The sequence below is a fragment of the Homalodisca vitripennis genome, chromosome 5 (genome assembly GCF_021130785.1).
Source record: "Homalodisca vitripennis isolate AUS2020 chromosome 5, UT_GWSS_2.1, whole genome shotgun sequence".
Classification (NCBI taxonomy): domain Eukaryota; kingdom Metazoa; phylum Arthropoda; class Insecta; order Hemiptera; family Cicadellidae; genus Homalodisca; species Homalodisca vitripennis.
In genome coordinates this window covers 107279212-107301118 of record NC_060211.1, presented here as the reverse complement: position 1 = coordinate 107301118, position 21907 = coordinate 107279212, and the positions used below count along the sequence as shown (strand labels likewise).

The 21907-nt window shown below is 29.7% G+C and overlaps 1 protein-coding gene across 2 annotated transcripts in view; it reads left to right on the top strand.

Moving 5' to 3' along the window:
* Positions 1–21907, top strand: part of LOC124362678 (phosphatidylinositol 5-phosphate 4-kinase type-2 alpha) — a 47319-nt gene that overhangs the window by 10252 nt on the left and 15160 nt on the right. Inside the window, exons 3-6 of one of the 2 annotated variants that reach the window (XM_046817378.1) lie at positions 819–929; positions 13906–14031; positions 19916–20054; positions 20768–20898. In XM_046817378.1, the coding sequence (XP_046673334.1) occupies positions 819–929; positions 13906–14031; positions 19916–20054; positions 20768–20898 (507 nt within the window). The remainder of the gene's footprint in view (positions 1–818; positions 930–13905; positions 14032–19915; positions 20055–20767; positions 20899–21907) is intronic. The other variant, XM_046817379.1, reaches the window with a different exon arrangement.

Genomic DNA, 21907 nt, shown 5'->3' with positions numbered 1-21907 from the left:
CAATGTACACGGATTGGTAGACATTTGTCCTAGACATGGATGTTTGCCTTTATGTCACATCTGATGAGCTAGAATTAGTAGTGAAACTTTAACCAGAAAAATTTAAAATTTAAACTGTTTTTAAACACATATTTAATTATAAAATAATTGTATGAGAGAGTGATTACCGATTTGAACTAAAAACACAAACTAGTTTGCCATGTCGAGGCTTTACAGCGGGTGAGTGAACCTTTTCCATTTAGCTGTGAGTGTTACCAATAGCATGAGGCCAAGCATTATCAACAAAACATTACAGAAAATTCCTTTACAGAACATTCCTCTGTATTTGTTTTGGATTCCACACTGAACTTCCCTTACAGTAACATTCCAAGTTAATGGTTTCATCTCTACCAACAAAATGAACAAGCAAAACCCCTTTCCCTATCTCGGAACACTGTGCACATGAATTTTTGCACTGACACTTCTGTTTTTTGGACTTTTCTTTTTTGAGAGATCCTCTGTACTCATTCCATCGACTTTGGTTTGGATTGCTGATGAATAAAAAAAAGGCTAATGTGTTTGATAGTACCGTGGTATTTCTGTAAAATGGTACTTATTTTCTGGATAGATCACACAATATTTTAGTAGTATATGCAGTTTGGGTATCTGCATCGATTTGTTCTTAAACTTAACACATGTCTGACTAAAACATTAGTTACGGATAAAACTTCCTTTATATAAGAAATAATTTTGAAACTAAATATTTTATAGCTGTGTAAGTAGATTTGGTTTTACATTGATATTTGTCTTTTAATTTAACATGCTTATTTGCTTTACAGAGAAAACATGCCAAGTCACTTCAAAATTAAAGAATACTGTCCATTAGTATTCAGAAATTTGCGGGAAAGGTTTGGTATTGATGATCAGGATTACAAGGAGTCAATGACTAGGTAAGTGAAGTAAATAATTCCTTGATCAAAATATAAAATCGGTTTGAAACTCCATTATAGAAATTGAAACCCTGCATTATAAGAGGATCGCCTTATTTTCCTCTAATTATTCTAGATCCAACCATAATAATTGAGTTGTGTTGTCATTCCTTGTGATAATAGGTAAGAAGGTTGACTTTCAGTTGTTTTTACATTTTCATTTATTATTGGTTTTGTCTTTAATTTAAATTTAAAATTAATAATTTTCCTCTCCCCACCATGGACTTTCATATCGGTGTATAACAGTCAAAAAAGGTTTAATTTGAAATTTTGGCTAATTGTACAGTTGCTCGATGCCATGATCTCCCTATACATGTAAAAGTATCTATAATTTAAAATCTTGAATAATTCACGTTTTTTATTGTTCCTAGAGTTTAGAATAAATCCAAGCGCCATTGATTAATACAGTTTTATTTCCTTTAACTTATGTCTCATTTTATGATATGTATTTGATCTAGTAAATATGTATTGAATTGATTCAATAATATATTTAAATAGTATTCCTGATGAACAGAAGTTACCTACAGATCATTAGGTTCCTGATGCAGTTAATTTGTGTGGGAGTGATGCACAATTTTTGTGAGAAGTATAATAAACTAAGGAGGAGGGGTAGGCATATAATAAATTTGAGTGGAAAGAATTGGTCTACCAACTGTGTTGTAGGGTAATTTAAGTTTTCCTTACTCTCTCCTATTTTTCATATTTTTCCACAGTTTTCCTCTTTGTGGTAAAGATTGTTCATAATTTTATCCTCTCTTATTTTTCTTATTTTCTTCTTATTACCATTACACAATAGCGTATTTCATTATTGATTTATTTTTCATGTTTTTTAATTCATAACATTTGTTGTGTAGTTATTTTCAGGAGACAAACCCTGCATTATACCTGTAACCTTTGTAAAATAAAGAATATTATTAATTTATGAAGTAGACTCCCCCATAAATGTTTACATTCAAATAGGAATTTAGAAAAGAAAACTAAATAAGAACACAATTTTTATCAAAACTATTAGTTCAATAATATATATTGTTGCAGCTTGGTAAATGCAAGTTGGTAAATAGAGCCAACTTTAGTGAAAGTCCCTAAAGTTATAGATATAAACTTATACCATTCAACCTCTTGAGAACAATTATAAATTTTTAAATATTTTTACACCCTTATTTTGGTTGTAGGATTAATGGGAGATGTATTATTTGACAGGTTTAGTTACTCAATCGTAACGTTTTTAAGGTTTTCTTGCAAACTTAATACTTTTTGCTGTTCAAAAGATGAGAATTTTTCTTAATAATCAAAAACAACATTAACAAAATCACAAAGTGTTTTTATAAAGTACATAAATTTTTTTAATGAGATTTAACATAATTCTACAATAAAAACAAGAGCATATTTAACTATAGACTGGTAGGACCCTCATGGTGTGCTTCAGGGGTGTGCAAAAGGCCCTTGAGGCTTAAGTGTATAGCAATAGAAGAAGAAGAGCATATTAGTATTAGAAGTTCAACAATGTTCTTAAGGGCCTGGAATAAAGACGGTGGCTACCAGTGCAACTGGCTCTTAATAGTCAAACATTAGAGTAACATCCATCAGATTGAATCATCATACATGCAGTAGTCCTGGACACAGCTTTATTACCCAGTTTGTACATTTAAAAGTTACCACATGACTGTCATTAGCTCATTGGTCATGAGCTATTAAAACATAAATATCAACATTTTATTTGTCAAACATAAAGCTCAGTAATAATTGTAATTGAAAATTTAATTTTTATATTTTAAAATTCTATTTCTGGTCTGTTAAAATGTATTGTGTCACTTGATAATAATAATAAATTGGTTTCTTATGAATATTGTATTATATGTTTTTATGAATAAATACACTCAGCAATAAACCTTTGTATATGACAGTTTTGCAAAGATAAGTGTAGTGATTTCATACAGGAAATCTTATCAGTAAAATAATTATATTTCCTTGCTCAACTTCATTACTACAATTATCGATGAGTCATAATTACCGTTGCGTATTAATTAAGGTTTTCTTCATAAGCTTCTATAGTTTGTGAGTCCATTTCTTAATATAAAGTTATTATTGTACACTTTACTACTTTATAAATAGGTTACATTGTAGAATAACCTCTTCTAGACATTATTTCGAATTTGTCTAATTGCAACATAAACTAAATTCTTTAAAATGTTTTCTCTGTGCTTACCCAAATATTCATGTAATTTACATGCGACATTTGTTAAACATCTTGCAACTGAAATAATCAGCTTTTAAAATAATTATTGTCTGTGTACAAAGTATCACTTAATTTCATGCTTTCTCATGAGTATTATAAAAAACTGAAAAAATTACTTTGAAAATAAAACTTTAGGTATTTTTCAATTATATCCCTTGGAACATTTTTGATAAAATTGTCATTGATTGTCTAAGTGGCTGAACATGTTCAGTTTCAATTAGCAGAGGTCTCAATATTCAGTCGAGTAACTATGTGAATGAGATTACTGGGCAACTGCTAACTGTCGAATGTTCCGCATTTATCCAAAAATAAAGCATAGTTGTACACTATGCCTTTAAAGAACTAACATGCTATATATTTCTTAAACATCCAAAGTCAGTAATGTAATAATCAAATTATGTAATACATTTATTTGTCAGGTAATAAGATTGCCATACATTTTATATTGATCTTTTTGAAGGACATGTAAACAAGTGAAGTAGTTTAGAAAAAAGGCTATACAATGATTTTTAAAAAATTCATTTACATGTTTCACTTAATATTTTTCTATAAATTATTGTATTAACATACAAATATCAATACATTCAAAATAATTTTTTTAAATTTTTAAATAAAAAATGCTTGCTTTCAGAATAAGCGTTATCAAAAAACAAGTAAAACAATATATTAATATAACTGTTACTTTCATATTTGGAAACTGGGATTCTTGGTCTAAAAGTTTCAGAACGTGTTGACTTAAATTACAGTGTGTAATTCTATAAAATATTTTTGTAATAGGATATCATCATATAGATATATCATATTCTATCCCAAAATTATTTGCTGCTGAAGCTTATTTATTTTGAGATGCTTGCAGTAGTAATAATAGAACTAAATATGTATAAAGAATATTATTTAACATTTTAAAATGGGTTTTAGTTATAAACAATCTAGTATTTGCTTATATTAACACATTTTGAATAATAATCTAAAGTTGATATGTTTACTTAGGTTACAAAATTCTAGGAACATTCATTCATTCATTTAATATTGACCAGTCATTCAGTATTGAGGTGAATAAACATTGTACTTGGCAAGGTTAGAATGTTCTTAGTTTTTATTAAGCCAAGATTGGGACGTGTTTAGCAATTAGATCATTCATAGTCAGGGTGATATTGAATGCAAGTTAGTGCAGAAAAGACGTATTATGAGGTAGGATGATATACTGTGGTTCTAAAAAATTATTAAGAATTGAAGACAATATTAACATTTATATATATATGACTCCACAAGGTGGAGCATTGTCACCTTGACAACAATAATGGAAATATTGCATCACTTGGCTGAGCAGGGTACTTAGACTTGGACTGACAAACAGTTTTAGTTTTTAATTGATACAAATTTTATTTTGATTTTGAATATTATCTATTTTTTCTCTAAATCTGATTAGTTCTACATACTTTAGTTACATATTGATCAGCGGTTTCAAATAATTTTTGTTGCCTCAACTGTAACTTATATTTTCAATTTTAATTTCGTTCAAGTGAAATTGCTGTAGAAGAATTGAAAGGTGCAGCTCTGAGATGGTTGGATTCCGTGTGTCTTCACATTCATGGTTATTAATTTTTTTTATTATTTAATTTTTCTGTTTCTCACCAAAACTTTTACTATATGTTTGGATAATTATACTTAATATTGTTGGTGATTTATTTGTTGATTTATTTCGTTTTACACCCACCTTTTGTTGTACTACGTATGTCCCATGTTGCTTTTAGAGCAGTTTTGTTTTAGTTTTTATATTATTGGGCGGTGTTTATCTGTACAGAAGTTATTGCCTTTCTAGAAGTAATAGTAAATTCTTCAGGCAATTTGTAGAATTCAATATGTTTTATTGTATCATAAAAGTCCAGGAGTGTTCACTTTTGGCTGATTTTGTATACCTTCCAGTTGAACCCACACCAGCACAGTAAAAACTGATGTGTGAATGAAATCTGGGCAACCTTATGGATGTCCAGGAGTGGCATATCACTAACCGCAAATGTAGAGATTCTGGGGTGCAAGGGTAGTTCGATAGGTATAGTCTACTTCAGGAGATGGCTGTTGGGTGTGCTACCCACTATCTGCTTTGACTAGATAGGCTGGTTCAGAGCTGACTTCCCCTTTTTCCGAGGGAACATGACTAAGATTAATGCCCTAAATTCTTCTTCATGGATCTTGTCAGGAGGCGGCCCCTACTTCCAATCTTACCCATCCAGGATATCCTGTCACTCCAGAAGCAATACAAAGGTCTTTTAAGGAGTATGTGGCATTTCTAAGCTTCTTGTCCTGAGAGAACAAAAAAGAGGTGTTTTAATCTTTTCGCAAACAATTTAATATTTTATACTGATTTTATTTAACTAATAAATTTCTGTATGTATTCTTGCTAACACATCCTTGATCGTCCAGTTCTTCTGAACTTGTGGCAATAAAGAATCAATAGATGACATCAGCAGGCAATGCGATTCCTTACAGGCACAATAACATAAGTTAATTATGAGTTTAACACCAAATTGATAGGTAAACCAAAAGTGGCCTTTTTCTGTTTAGTTGTTACTCAAAATGTTCTCAGATTTTGAATTGTATGAGGATAATTCTAATGTTGGGACCCTTGGCTTTAATTTAAATACTGACAGGTCTCAACACACTTGTATTCATAACATGTTGTTATAAACTTATAGTTAGCTTTTAGTTCATTATATTTTGGAAAAGAGTGCTTAAGTTTATGTTTTCTATAATCCTTAGTAATATTACTAGAAGAGGTGCAGAGAAGAGAGGACAAAGCTTCTCACTGTCACAGTAATCATGTACGACATTGTCTCAAGACACCCGAGATGTCTTCACCTACTGGGTGACCACATATCTGAAAGAGATTTAACATTCATATACTGTCTAAACATTTAAATGCTGTTTAAAGTAGTTCAGGTACAGAGAAATTTGGCATCCCAGATTTGACAATTCGTGTTATTTTTTAACAGTGTTCAACTTACCTTGGGGTAGTGTGTTGATTTGGCACTTGGAAGCCTTTTACTATGGAGATGGAATGTTTGACTACAGTTTTCTCATTTTATGCAGAAGTTTGCTTGTGAAGAGGATTTCTGTATGTGGTGCACATCAAATTTGTCACCACAAAAGAAATGTAATATATATATATATATATATGTACACACACACACACACACACACACACACACACACACATATATATATATATATATATATATATATATATATATATATATATATATATATATATAAATCTTCCAGTCACTATATTAATAATAAAATACTGATTTCTAAAAACTGTGAATAAAGTACATATAAAGAATTTGTACTGTTGTTATATAAAAAATTCAACTGTCTTTATTATTGATTATTCACTCCACAACACACACGTTATAATTTCAATGTATAATATTGATAATATACTATTACACAAATATGTTAATCTATTAAGTTACCATTGTCTAGAACTGTTGAATATTGTTGTGATAGTTTATATCACTGTGGGTTATAGCTAATCAAATTGGCTTTATTAATTTGTTATTGGCCTTAGGAATCATTGTCCTGTATAAATTCTTAATGAATATGCTACAACTCACAGTAAATCATAATATAGTGGAAAACCCAATCATTATATCTAGATATTCAAGGAAAGTATATTATCACATGACAATGTAAATATGATTAAAGAACATAGAATACATAAGTCAGAAGAAACATATAAAATATCTCGTACTCTCAACATTGTTTGACAACATTACGAACCATATAGAGGTTTGTGATTCAGACTCTTCAAGCAATCATCATTATAAATTTGTACGTGTTTTTTGGTTATGTACGATTATGATAACATTAACTAAAATTATTATCAGCTTCCTTTATTAATATATTTGCTCAGATAATTCTTTTTTATTTTTTTCTTATATTCTTTTTATAATTTCTTTTCTGATTTATTATTAGTTATTTACAATCTGTACAAGTAAGTTCAATAATTTATATTAGATTTGTCTTGATTTTTCGCAGATATTCTTCCACAAAGCACTTGAATTGTATGTGGTAAGCATTCAGTGTAATGGTGTTTTAAAAATGTTTTAACAATTTTTTGAGTAACAAAAAAATTATATAAAATCAAATTAACACAAGCAATATAATTGTAATTACAAACTTTATAAAGCAAAAAAATGTGTTCCTGTGGCAATTTTTGCAAATAGTTTGCTTTACTGTACCCTCATATATCTGCGGATAAGGGAATATGCTTTGCTGCTTTTTATCTTAAATTTGTCTACAGAGTCTGCAAATTAAATCTAAGAAATTTCCTGAGGATAATTAATCAACCTTAAGCCATAAGGAGTGTAACAACTCATATAGTTGTTCCAGTTCAAACATGTCAAACATTGCTAACACAAGTCAAATCTTGAAATATTTTTGGTCTCGCTGTGAAGAGCCATCTTCAACCAACAAATGTTGGACCAAAACTGGCTGAATCAGTAATACACCTGTTGAAGAAACTGTTCTCTACAGTTAGGCCGAAATATTTCAAAATTTGAATTGCTTTAAGCAACTTTTTGACATGGGCTGAACCCGAAAACGTGACAATAGTGTTCCCAATGGCAGTGTAAGCCTAAGAATTAAGGTAAACCATGTACATTTTCTAAAATGTAAATCATGTTAATTTGTGTTGTTTATTTATTATTTGTAATACCATATGTATGATAAGTCTGGGAGCCACGATCCAATTTGCATTTTATAAGTACACATGGTAGTTTCTCTTCAAATCAATACAGGAATTTCTTCTAAAGAAGAAAATTATAAATTGTCAGCAGTCCTAATTTTGCTAAAGGATAAAAAATATGGAAGGTTGTTGAATGAGTTTAAATACATAATGATACATTTGGTATAGATCATATTTTTAGCATTAAATACTTGTGACCAACTGTAAGACACCAAAGTAATAGATACATCATCAATAGCCAGCAATATAAAGAAACTGAAAATTATCTTTTTGAGCTAAACTGATGTGTAGTTTTAAGTTTATTTATGTGCAATACTGTAGATTGTGTGTCAAGCAAAAAGGATGTAACCTTTAAAAGATATCATTTGAAATTTTAAACTCTTGATACACTTTAATTTTGACTTCCACTAAAACTAGCTTGGCTGACTATTCATTTCTAACTTAGGGGAAATTCCCCTATTAATTTCAAGGAAAACTAGCTTATGTGCTAATTCATTGGATCTTGGCTTCGGGACAGTGAGGGATTATTGTATCTGGCAATGAATTGTCTTCAATGATTATTTATATATTTTTATCAGCCCTTTTTAGGTTATTGTTTATTACTTGTGTTCTATATTAGCCTAGACGAGTGAAGTACGTATGTATATTGTCAGTGTGCTAGATAATGGTTATAAAATTTTGTTCAGCTTCCTGTGTGTATAAAAATATCTTTTGTAGAGTGTGTTAGATAGTTTGTCGTTTGTAAGATAGTTTAGAAGAGTTGCTAAATGGATATAAAATTGTAATTTTAATATGAGTTTAGTTCAATATCTTTAAAAGAGATCAGAGGTTATGAGAATTATAATGTAAACAAAGCGGTCTATTATCAACAATTAGTGACCTGGAAATCTCAGAATAGTTTCCTAAGTTTATCAACAGCAGGGATAAATACTTCTCTTCTTGTAATCTATTATTAAAGAAATATACAGAAATGTACACAAATGTATACATGACAATGTATACATGATTTCATGAACTAGCTACCTCTCAAAGAGAATTTGTGCACAAGAAAAGGAAAAGTCTTAAGGAACGCTGAGGTCAGTAAGTAACAATCTTGATTCCCAACACAAAGTAAGATCCTATCTCTGTCCAACAAAGGTGTTAACATTTTTTAACAGCCATGAAACGAGTAAATGTCAACCAAATTGAATGAATATTTGCAAATACGTTGGAGAAATATCCAATAGAAATATTGAAGTTAAATTTCGATATTGATATTTACAATATAAACAAAATGGTGGCTGCTATTAGAAACAAAGCAATGTGTCGTTCAAATGCCAGCAATGTGACATTTTATTATGTTAGAGACCTAGTAATTATTGTTTTTATTCTATAGTGTTCCATTACACAAAAGTTCCATACACAAATACAAAAAATTGGAGTTTATATTGTCCATTATATTTAAAGTAGTTTTTCGTGGTATTACTGTTGTAACTAATGAAAAGAATGACAATAAAGCTATTTTCAACAAATTCACATTTGTAAATTTAAAACACTGTCATGTTGTATAGGTTGAAACATTAATTTAGTAGTTTTTGAGACACCAATTGTGGCACAGTTAAAATTGACACCTTAAAATTATAATTATAATTATGTTAAAGAGTAACCCGTCAAATGGTTATAACATCTACAAGTAATTAAAAAATAAACTTTTATCAACATAAAGGTCCTTAAATATTGTACAATTAGTCTTGTACTAATCGTAGATACTAACATTAAGTGTTTCTTAAACTTTCTCACTCTTCTCCTCTCTTTGTAATTGAAATAACAGGAATCTGGAGCTCTGTTGTCTGTACTAATCAATGCCATCTTATTGATTCTGAACTATGCTGTGGTACGGGCTAGAGTTTGTTAGTTAACTACTTGTCACACTGGTTGAACAACAAGTTGTACCACAAGTACTTGTCCACGGTTAATAGCAGCCTAGTGTTATCAGCCAACTTAAATTACACTCGTTTAAGCACATAGTAAAATTACGCCTCTTTATTATCTCTTGTAATTACAGAAACTACATTATTATCTTATTTAAATTTTGTATCTTTGATTTTTAAGGTATAATTAATATTAAACTGAAGTTTTTGTAACATGTTTTTCTAACCCTAGAAGTGGGAATGAGCTTAAGCTACACACAGCCAGTGGAGGCAATGTTGTATCATACACACAGTTAATACAACACTTGTGTTATTGGTAACAATGGATTCTGGAGGCCCTCTAATGTTGTATCATACACACAGTTAATACAACACTTGTGTTATTGGTAACAATGGATTCTGGAGGCCCTCTAATGTTGTATCATACACACAGTTAATACAACACTTGTGTTATTGGTAACAATGGATTCTGGAGGCCCTCTAATGTTGTATCATACACACAGTTAATACAACACTTGTGTTATTGGTAACAATGGATTCTGGAGGCCCTCTAATGTTGTATCATACACACAGTTAATACAACACTTGTGTTATTGGTAACAATGGATTCTGGAGGCCCTCTAATGTTGTATCATACACACAGTTAATACAACACTTGTGTTATTGGTAACAATGGATTCTGGAGGCCCTCTAATGTTGTATCATACACACAGTTAATACAACACTTGTGTTATTGGTAACAATGGATTCTGGAGGCCCTCTAATGTTGTATCATACACACAGTTAATACAACACTTGTGTTATTGGTAACAATGGATTCTGGAGGCCCTCTAATGTTGTATCATACACACAGTTAATACAACACTTGTGTTATTGGTAACAATGGATTCTGGAGGCCCTCTAATGTTGTATCATACACACAGTTAATACAACACTTGTGTTATTGGTAACAATGGATTCTGGAGGCCCTCTAATGTTGTATCATACACACAGTTAATACAACACTTGTGTTATTGGTAACAATGGATTCTGGAGGCCCTCTATTTAGGTGTACATTCTTCTTTACCGCTGAATAAGTTTCTAACTGATTTTACTAAACCAGGTATCTAATTTTACAGGATAAATTACTCTAATGCATAACACCGTCTAAAATATTTAAACATTCTTTGCCCTTTTGGTTTTAGTTACGATAATTTTATTATTTTCCCATGAAAATAGGCGGTGTGAAATTTTATATTAATTACTTAACATATTTATTTTTGGTTTTCCCCATCAAAAATAAAAAAAAACACTTCTGTATCTACTTCTTCCAGTCAAAGTGGTCAAATAATTACCTGTTGTGTAGAAATTTGTAATTTTGTTTTGTAAGTTTTATAAGAAAAAAACACTCATACATTTTAAATTGTCTTGTTTTCACTTTACAGATACTGATGCGTTTGGTTATAACTCTGTTACTGTTTGGCATTAGAACAAAATTAAGTATTGAAGACGACTATAAAAAGGACACCTATTAACTATGAGTAAATACTTACTACCAATAGTTTCTTAAAACTTATTTCAGTGTTTCCAGGGGTAATATAAAATAACCAAATAAATGAAATGTTTATTGTCACAAATGTTTCACACAATAGCTATGAAACAGATGACATCAATAATAGGCTATAATTCTCCTGTAATGACATTTCCAAACTACTAAGGATATCCTACATACTATAAAAAAGGGTATTAAATTGACATATCATGGAAAAGCAAATTATGTCACAATAAAAAAACTTTAATCATGTCACAATAAAAAAACTTATAGAACTATTAAAACATTAAAATCAAATTTACTACTGTATCAATACTGTGCTTAAACTTTTAAAAAATCTTAATTTAAAAACTCACTTTATAGTATATTTTTCAAAGTAAGAACCCCTTTAAAGTTAACTCTGAATGCACTGGAATATATTGATTCCTTAAACCCCGAAGATAATTTACTAAAACATTTTTCCCAATGTAGGATGGTGTCTTCCACCAACTTCATGTGACGTCTGGGTTATTAAAAATGACATTATTCTTAAAACTATTTCAGGATTTTAAACATATCCATATTTGTTTTAAACACCAAAATGGAGAAAAAATAATCTTTAGACTACATTAATTTTTTACTTATTTCTTTGCATAAAATGGTAGTGTATCTCAGATTTTTCACAGACCACTTGAAATGATTCACTGATTAACTCGATAACCAGAGCTTTCTTTTAGTAAGAAAAGAAGTTGTATAAAGACCACCAAACAGTATTTTAAGTTTTAGATTTAGTGTATTATATAAATAGCCAAAATGATATACCTTAGCATTTTTGTAGTAGAATAAATCTTTATATATACATAATTTGCATTTTTCCCTTAACAACTGTATTTAGTGATAATGTCTTTTACCAACATCACACATTGAAACATAATAAAAGAGGGATGGAAATGGGGAAGCAAGGAACAATTGGAAGGATGTTAGTTCTGACAGTACTGACCCTTAAAATTCCCACACGTATGTCTGAGCCCACACAACTCTAGTGGTGATTCATCTAAACAGTTTTGATATGAGAACCACTTATGAGAACAATTGAACAACTTATGAACAACAATATTGAGAGCTTATGAGAACAATTTTGTGGATTCCACACCAAGTGATTGTGTACAATGAAAAAGACAAAGTATTTCTTGTAAACACTGTACTTTTAAGACATACTCACTCAGTGATTATTTATTCCAGTACTTGACCACTTATATGGTACAAAAACTGTTGAATACAGAAATATTACTGAATACTTGAGTGAGATTGTCACTCTTTTGCAGGTTATGTAGGGTTTACAGTGTCCCATATAGAATGGTAGTAGTCATTATATATTCTGTGACCTTTGTATTATGTGTGTAGCACTCTAATACTCTAATACACTCAACTGCCTTAGTACTATACATCAGAATGTTACTTTCCTCTTCTATGTATTCTTGTTGAGGGTAGTTGACTTGAAAATAAAAGAGTTGCAGATATCCGGAATTTCAAGGAAAGTTCATTGTATGTAGCGATATTCAAACTTTCCTAAATTCAAACGTGTTTGCCCACAAGTCATTCCACAGGTGCTTAGTAAATGATTTTCTTCAGTATCACAAGTAAGGGGTATTCTGTGCCCAAGTTCACTGGAATGGAAATCGGGAACGATGACACAAACTTAACAATTTGCCAAGTTTCAGCCCAAGAATGGTGAAAGACAGAGAGGGAAGATTTAGTGTCCACCATCACACAGCATAGCCTGAGAGGGTAACAAAATTGTATAATCTTTGTGGATAGGCAGTTCCGTCAGTAATGGAAGGTTGTGTGTTATGTTTCCGTAAAATATTTATTATATTAAAGGAATTTCATAATTTGTAATGAAACATATTGCAATTCAAAATTATTTTTTTTACAAAGTAGAAAATTTGTGACATTCTAAAAGGAAATGTTTGTATAATAAATAGAATGAGTAGTCAGAGTCTACAAATTAACTGGTATTATATGTCCACCTGTCTAAATTTTTTTTCAAGAGAATGTCCTTGTTTCTCTTTTGGTAATGTTCCAAATTCCCACTAATCCACTAGTAGAAAACTTTCCTCTCAAATCCAATTCCTTTAGCATTCTAAATTTAGATCAATAAAATTTAAACTGTAAATAATAATAAAAAAATGCTTTTAACCTCTTTTTAATTAAATCGAAATTAGATTGAAAAATTTTACACTATCTAAATGCATTATACTCAAAACAGTACTAACACTTTTATTGCTGAATAACATTATGGGTTAGTGTATCGATACTTTATTGGTTGTATCGCTTTATATGTTGTCTGGAATTCTAACTGTGTGTTTGGACATGTACATTTTAAAACTAGATTAGAGATTCACATTTTAGTCTTTATGTGTGTGGTTTGTAGGAATATTTTTCACTCTAATGTGTAGAAACTGCACCTTGTAACCACTTATAAGTGTCATCCCCACTGGAAGATTAAAGAATGATGACATGTTAACCAGATGCTCGGACGCACGGAGCACTGTGACGAACCCGAGACGTCGCTATGATTGTAATCTACGACGGTCCACCACTTTGCCCACCAGTCTCAGATCAGACCCAAAGACATTTGTTAAGTCTAAGCGGAGGTCAGCTGCTCTGACGCGTGACGAGTAATGTTTTGTCCCAGTTTTCCAGCTTAACCTAGTGTGTCAAGTTTGCTTTATTTGTCTGCTACTCACCGCTAGTTAATACTAACACTTATTAGCGAATATACGTTACTCTGACTATATTCGGGTATTTAAAAACACCCGAGTGATATTGTAAATGTTACATTGGGACTTTACATCTAGTGCTTTGCGTGATTTCGTTTTGGTTAAATATAGTTATTTTTTTTATTTGCTTGTATAAAATTTCTTCTAGGTTCTAAGTTAGTTTAAACTGTCACTGCTTAAATTACACGCTTGACACGCTGGGCAAAATAAATGAAATTGCACATCAAGATGTAGTAAGCATCATGTCCTCGTCAGAAGAAATTGTCATCACCAGACCTCTTATGATAAGATGGTGTAAAACTGTGAAGTGATGGTAGGCTACATTCTCTATAGGCTTTGTTAATGGACTTATATACGAAATGTTGCTGTAAGCATAAATATTCTCATATAATAAATTCCCATATTTTAGATTTTGCCATCAGCTATCATGTGATTTGATATTTTATAAAATATCTTGGAATCGGAAACTTTAATAATACGTTTTTAATAAAGTTATATCCATTGGCATAAGCTTACATTGTATTGGGAAATGGTAACATAAGCTCTTTTAAATATAAAAATGAAGGAAGAAGGATAAGAAAGTAATTTTATTAAAACTTAAGTCAGTTAAAGTAATTACAAACTCAAACAGGACCATACATAAAACTAATACTCTACGATGATTTAATTGTGGCAGTTCACATCAACTGTGTTCTGGTTAAGTCATCGCATTGACTATAAGCCTTGCTAGTACTGGAACACTGTCTTTATTAATGAACTACCCATGTATGTACCATATTATTGATTAGATTAGATTCTATGCCTTTTTTACTTATGCTTTAATCATCTTGAACATGAACTTAAAACTTGGTGACTAATTACAAGTTAATGCTGTAAGAAATGATAGAGAGTTATATATCTTTGATTGAAAGACCGGAATGGTTAAAGTGACGGTTAGCTGCATATCCAAAGCAAACTCTCTTTTCTAGAAAACAGATAATTTTAGTCTCTAAGATTTTCAAAGACATCAGTGTTTTAGTTATTATGATCATTTTCTGTTTTGTTTAAAACATGCTTATTACTTTATACCTCTCCGTACATAATCCTCTGGACTCCAGGCAACATTCTTATAGTGCATGGGGTGCACCTGTCACACTGCGTCATCATCTTGAGCTCAGAAGATTAACATCCTGTCAGATATTGTCATATAACTCTCTGGATCCCAGATAACGTTTTTATAGTATAGTAAATATAATGTTCATGTCACAATAGAGAGTTGCCTATTGATCAGAGGAGTCAAGTACCATTTTAAGAAGTCTTTTATCAAGAGTATATTAGTATAAAAGTGAATCATAAGATCTTGAGCACAGAAGAATATAAATTTATTTTTGATATTGTAGTGAATTCATTTGTTGTATAATAGAATAACACTGCATGATATTTGCATTAGCATGATGTAGTATTATGATTTAAATTTTAAGTACAATAATACAATAAAAATATATTTTAATAATACTATTTTTGCTAATAAATGAATTTTAAAGCAATCTAGATTGCTATTTATGAAGTCTGCTTATTATAATAATAATATTTTTAAATTGAAGAGATTTATAATATTACAAAAAACTATTTAGGTTTCACCTGTCCTTTTGCTCTTCCAATAACAATCAATCAATCAAAATTCTCTATCTGTTTTTTAAGTACAGTCATGGTACAATAAATATTGTCAAAATTCCTAAAAATAAACTTAAAATTACTATCCAACTATTACTACCTACTAGTATTTATGAATCTGAAATTTCAGCCAATGAATAAATGGTAATAGCTATTAAATAATTTTTTTTTATTTTTAAATTTGTTGTAGTTATTGTCTTGACTGATGAGCTGAGGTATGTTTTTCAAATAATTAAAGTGTATGATTTTCAAGTACTATGTTCTGTTTTTTCTAGTGTTACGTGGATGATGTTATGTTGGTTGAATCTGATTTGATGAAACATTATTTTTTTATTTATAACGTTGTTTGAAAAATATATAGTCCATGCACTGTTACAATGTCTGTGCCTGTGGTTGCGCACTATCCAGTGGCAAACTAAAGAAGCAGCGATTGCAAATATATTACAGTAAACATGTTTTATTGAATAAACCCTGATATTAATAAAAAAAATTACAAACATTTTAAAAATTCATAAAATGAGGTAAAAGATTTAGTATGGTTATGCTATTTACAAATTTCTGTATAGAACTAGCTTTACCATACCAAGTGTCGGGCACGTAATTCTTATATGCATACATGGTCTATTCTCTTTTAAAGTCAAAGACAATCTTTACAAAAAATCTTTTATGTATCATAGTAATTGTATAAGCAGACATCATTTATACAAATTTGTACATTTGTACAAAATAAAAGCATATTCATGCAGTTAATTAATTTATGTAATTTTATTTTGATAATGCATACAATTACAGATAGTAATAGGGTATTGCAGTGTTACTCTACTAATTACTATACTCTTAGTTTAAAAAATTTTATAAAATTTATTTTAAAACTTTCTTCATCCTGCCTTAAAAAAATTATAAATATTTACTCATAGCTAACTTATACAGTAATAGAACACATTCAGTAGGATACCAAACATATGCGTAAAATTTGTAAGATTGTTGTCAGTTCATAATAATTTCAAGAACATCATGCCATTTAATTAATGTTGTCAGGGAGGATGAGGTTACTGACAGTGAAAACTCATAGTATTGATTAGCACTGCAGGTTAGATGCAGTAGCAGCTTTTCCATTGTTTCAGTAACATGTAAAAATTAAAGTTTGTCACTTAATAACTGGAAAGCAAACATCAGTGACTCTCATCTTATGTATTTTTGTGATTGTTATAGGTATTCTACACTATTAACTTGTCTAACAATTATTAATGACAAGACTGTGTTTAAAATAATAAAATGTAATCATTCTCTCTCTGAAGTTAATAAATTAAGAAAAGTAATACATATGAAGGCTAGTTACATATTTATCAATTTTTGTTTTGTGTGATTTTTTATTTTCCAATGATTTAGTATTGTTTAGTCACAATTTAATACATGTATCCCATATATATATATATATATATATATATATATATATATATATATATATATATATATAGGTAGTTACAAAAAATATGAATTATGATGGAACAGACTATTATTTGTATATCTTATATTGCATATTTCCAATTCTTACGGTGTTTTTCAATACTATTAACTAGATTTTAACATTCTTTATGGTGTCATATACAATATGCACTATATAGATTCATAATTCTATTTCAAAGGTTTTTTACAGATTCATTCATTTAATTGTAATTTTAGCATAATATGAATAAGTTTATTCTGTATTATCAAAATTGAATTTAAATATTCAAATGAATTTAAGCTACCTATATAGAATAAAAGTAATAAACAAATGCATTTGTGTGAAAAATATTACATTGAGGTGTAACACTGTTAGCATTGTTGTAAACTACAACTATACTTTCTCAATCTATTTTGTAAAAATCAAACTAGTTTTCAAAATTTCCATCACACATTTAATTAAAATTTAAATCTAAATTTGGATAACTTATTAATGTAGTCCGAACATTATATTTAAATGAAATATAAAAGTACAAAATAATTTTCAATAAATAAATGGAATTAATTTAAACATAATTCATTTTACAAGTCAGGTGTTAATTGAACAAACCTTTCTTTACTAAAGTTGCAAACATATTATCTATCCCTTTGTAAAAGAAACACCCAGTTGTGCGCTTCTTGTACTATAGTATATTTTATTTTTTCAAATAAGAAGATCTTCTCGTTCAGTGAATATAACCCTTGTTTATATAATCCTTGTGAGAGTAAATATTACATTCACACGGAAAATAATTTTAATTGCTATATAGTGTGATCCGGTTATGTGGAAGCAACCTTTATGACAAGAAAATTTGCAATTATTGTAACTATACCCTACGTAAACATATTACTATTACCCTTATAGGAACGGATAGTATTTACATTGAAAATGCTTTTAATTGGTGTTTGGTGTGGTCACAAATTAGTGAACACACACCAGGCAGATAAAACATCAGGATATGGAAAAATCAGTTATAGTGGAACATAGTTACATCAAACAAGCAATAGAATTTGACAAAACAAAAATACAGTAATATCAAATGATATTGAGAGGAATCTTAGAAATAATTAAGAAAGAGAATACCATCAACAAACAAAGAAAATAGTGTGAACAAATTATTGACATAGATGGCAGGCCTTATAATCTTTTGGTCATATTGATTGTTGACTGTTAACTTCAACCAATCATTATACAGTTCCACTCCTTTCAACTCAACTGTATAAGCATATGCTTTTATTGCCAGTTTCTGTTTAGCATATGCTGTTGATTAACAATGGCTCCCACAGTGAAGCCAAAATATTTCAACATTTTAAATTTAGTTAACAATGTTTTGATTCAGTTGGAACCAGCAAACTTTGATGAATAGCCAAAATCTATTTCAACATTGCTTTTGCTGTACTTTTTTTTAACTTCTTTAATTTTTTATTTTAGTTCTAAATTTGATGGTTCTATTTGATGCCAATAGTGAGATTGACATTGTTTCCAAAAATGAAACTTCGTGTTTTTTTTCAGTTATAACTAGGTTTTTAACTTTATATAAAAAATCATTCATTTTTTATATAACCGATTTTATTCACCGATATTGTTTCATTTTTTTTAAATAAAGAAGTTATAAACTCTTCTGCTTATACTGTTCACAACGTTCTTTGTTACTCACAATTGTGAGACATATCTCATTAAGAATATTTCAATGATTAACATGATTATTTAAGTGTTATTTCTAAAAGTGTTAAAAGTATTAAAAAATAAAGAATGGAATGGTGTATTTTAGAAGACAACAGATTTAAATGAGCTATTTATTACACATGTATTCAGTCATTGTCGTCTTTTAGGATCACAACTTGGGTATTTTGTATTGTAGACTACTAAGTTGTCCAGGAATCTTTAATTTAAAAATTGGGTTTAAAATAAAGCAGGATTTCACTGTTTATGAAGAATTTTAAATCTGATACTTTTAATATGAGTAATTACTATATATTTCTGCTCTTCCTTATTCCTATAATATACCTTACGCTAGAAATGCTAGAATTAGTCCTTTTTTTGTTAATTTATATATACAAATAATGTTCAGTAAATTAATCTTATTTCACAAACAATATGTTACTGAATACTGTTTAATGCTAGTATATTCAGTTTTCCCTCAATCTTCATTTAAAAATAAATCTGTGATTGGCAATTGTTGAGATCAAATCACTGAATACGGTGACATAGACATTTTCCTCCTCTTATTCTTCTGGTGAGAAAACCAAGGGAATGTTTTCAGAAGGTTAATAAGAGCTCCCTGTTGCAAGTATGATTTAACACTGTAATTTACAGCTTTCTTTCGTTATTTCCACTGTAGGATTTATTTTTTTTATCTTAGTGTGTTGTGTGTGGTTTTGCCAACTCACATGTGGCAAAAAAATAATACAAATCTTTTTTAGGTATGAAAATAGTTGAGAATAAAAGGAGGGCTAAAAACCCAAAACCAGCAGGCTGGGAGGCAGTGAAGTGAATCCATTTGTATGTCTACAGTGGTTCCTTGTTCAGTCACTAAGTATTTACCAATACATCCCTGTCTTGTTGCAAAACCCCTTGTGCTGTCATTTTCTATATGTGTAATCCTTGTGTTTTGTTCAGGTCCCAGCCAGTACCCGATGATTCTCAGGGAAAATCAGGAGCAAAGTTTTATCAGTCCTATGATCGTTTGTTCATAATCAAGACTTTGACTAGTGAAGAAGTAGAGAGAATGCATTCGTTTTTGAAACAATACCATCCTGTGAGTTTTGGTTACACAAGATTATTTTAAAATTTGTTCATGTTAGACATGAATTGAAATATTAAATATTGTTCAGTTATCAGTAATAAATTTTGTCGTATAAGATTGTATTATTGCTTTGGAGGAATGTATTTTGAAATTAAATTAAGGTTTATCTGTTGTGACATATATACGCATACGTACAGAGAAGTTCTCACAGTGTTAATATACAGATTAATATTTATACAAATTTAAAAAATAGTAGCAGTATTTTAAAATAACTGTAATTTTTATAGAATTGTGTAATTTCTGTGTTTCTGACCTACTTTTTCAAAGTCAAATAAAAGTTTTCAAAATGGAGATTCACCTTATAAAGTAAATAGGTACAGTGATGTGAGAGATCTCTAAAGAAAGCCTTTGTCAGATGTTAGGTATGGTATTATTTATGGTGCTTACCTTATCTGTGATTGCTTGATGAGGGGATCAGTGTTGGATTACTTATCAGTTCAACACAATAGTTTTGAATTAACTTTGAGTAAGTGTGACATTTTTTAATTGCTTAGAATAGAACAAAACTTTCAGGCATTTATTTTAATTCATTTAAATTACATTTAAACACCTGAATTTTGTTGTCTAACAACCTATCCAGAAATTAAGAACTTAAAAATATCCACAATTTGTTTATAAATGGATAAATGGAAAATGTTTGATTGAGGATGTGTCTGTGGTTGTAGTATATCGTGGAGAGGCATGGCAAAACACTACTACCTCAGTACCTGGGCATGTACCGACTGACAGTAGATGGTGTCGAACACTACATGGTAGCCATGAGGAATGTCTTCAGCAACCACCTTCAGACCCACAGGTGAGTGCAGGGTGTTGTCAACCGGGAGCCGATGAGCTGGTATGAAAAAAATCTGTTGCCATGCTTTGCTTAATACATTTTTAAAATGATGCGTAGCATGATATGTTTAGTAAAATAGATTTTTCTTGTGAAAGTTGTACTTTTGAGTAATATATATATATATATATATATATATATATATATATATATATATATATATATATTAGCAATCAATAAAAAAGTAAATTCTTAGAAATTTTAAATTTCAAGAGTCATACAATTCTAAAATGAATTGTTATACAATTATAAAAAAATGTTATACAGTTAAAAAAATGAATTGTTATTCAATTCTAAAAAATAAATTTTTATACAATTCTAAAAATGAATTGTTATAAAAGTGTATGAGTAATTAAGATTAATTTTGATATACGCATACAATATTTTTAAAAGTATTTGTTAACTGATTGTTCTCAGAATTCATAGCTTTGTAGTAGTTAACATTTCACTGATTCAGGCATATTCCATTCTTACCAGTTCAGACTACTTAACTAAACGAAGACAATGAACTGATGAGTTTGCTGTGGAGAGCAGAATATGACGTAGAAGATGAGATCACTGACTATATCATCATATTGAGTAAATCTGCATGGAATTTACATTCAAGGTCAAGGTCAACAAAGGTGACATCCCATCTTGTGAACATGCAGATTCTGACATTTTCAGAGATTTCATTCAGAGTAATAAATAGACAAACTGAAGAGTCAACCAATTAAAATACTCAGTTCATATAAAACAAAATTGTGTACAAATTGCAATCCAATCAAATTTTCATCTTGTGCTGTGATCCTTTAATGTTCATAAAGTTATAGTCTGTAATAGTTTTTATTGAAAAGTTACATTTAACAAAACTCTTAATATAAGCTACACTTTTTCTGAATGGTTAAACATTTATTAAAATACATAGATTTTCCAAATTTTATATATTCAAGAGATTTTAGAACACATATCTTTGTAAATAATTTTCTTCTCA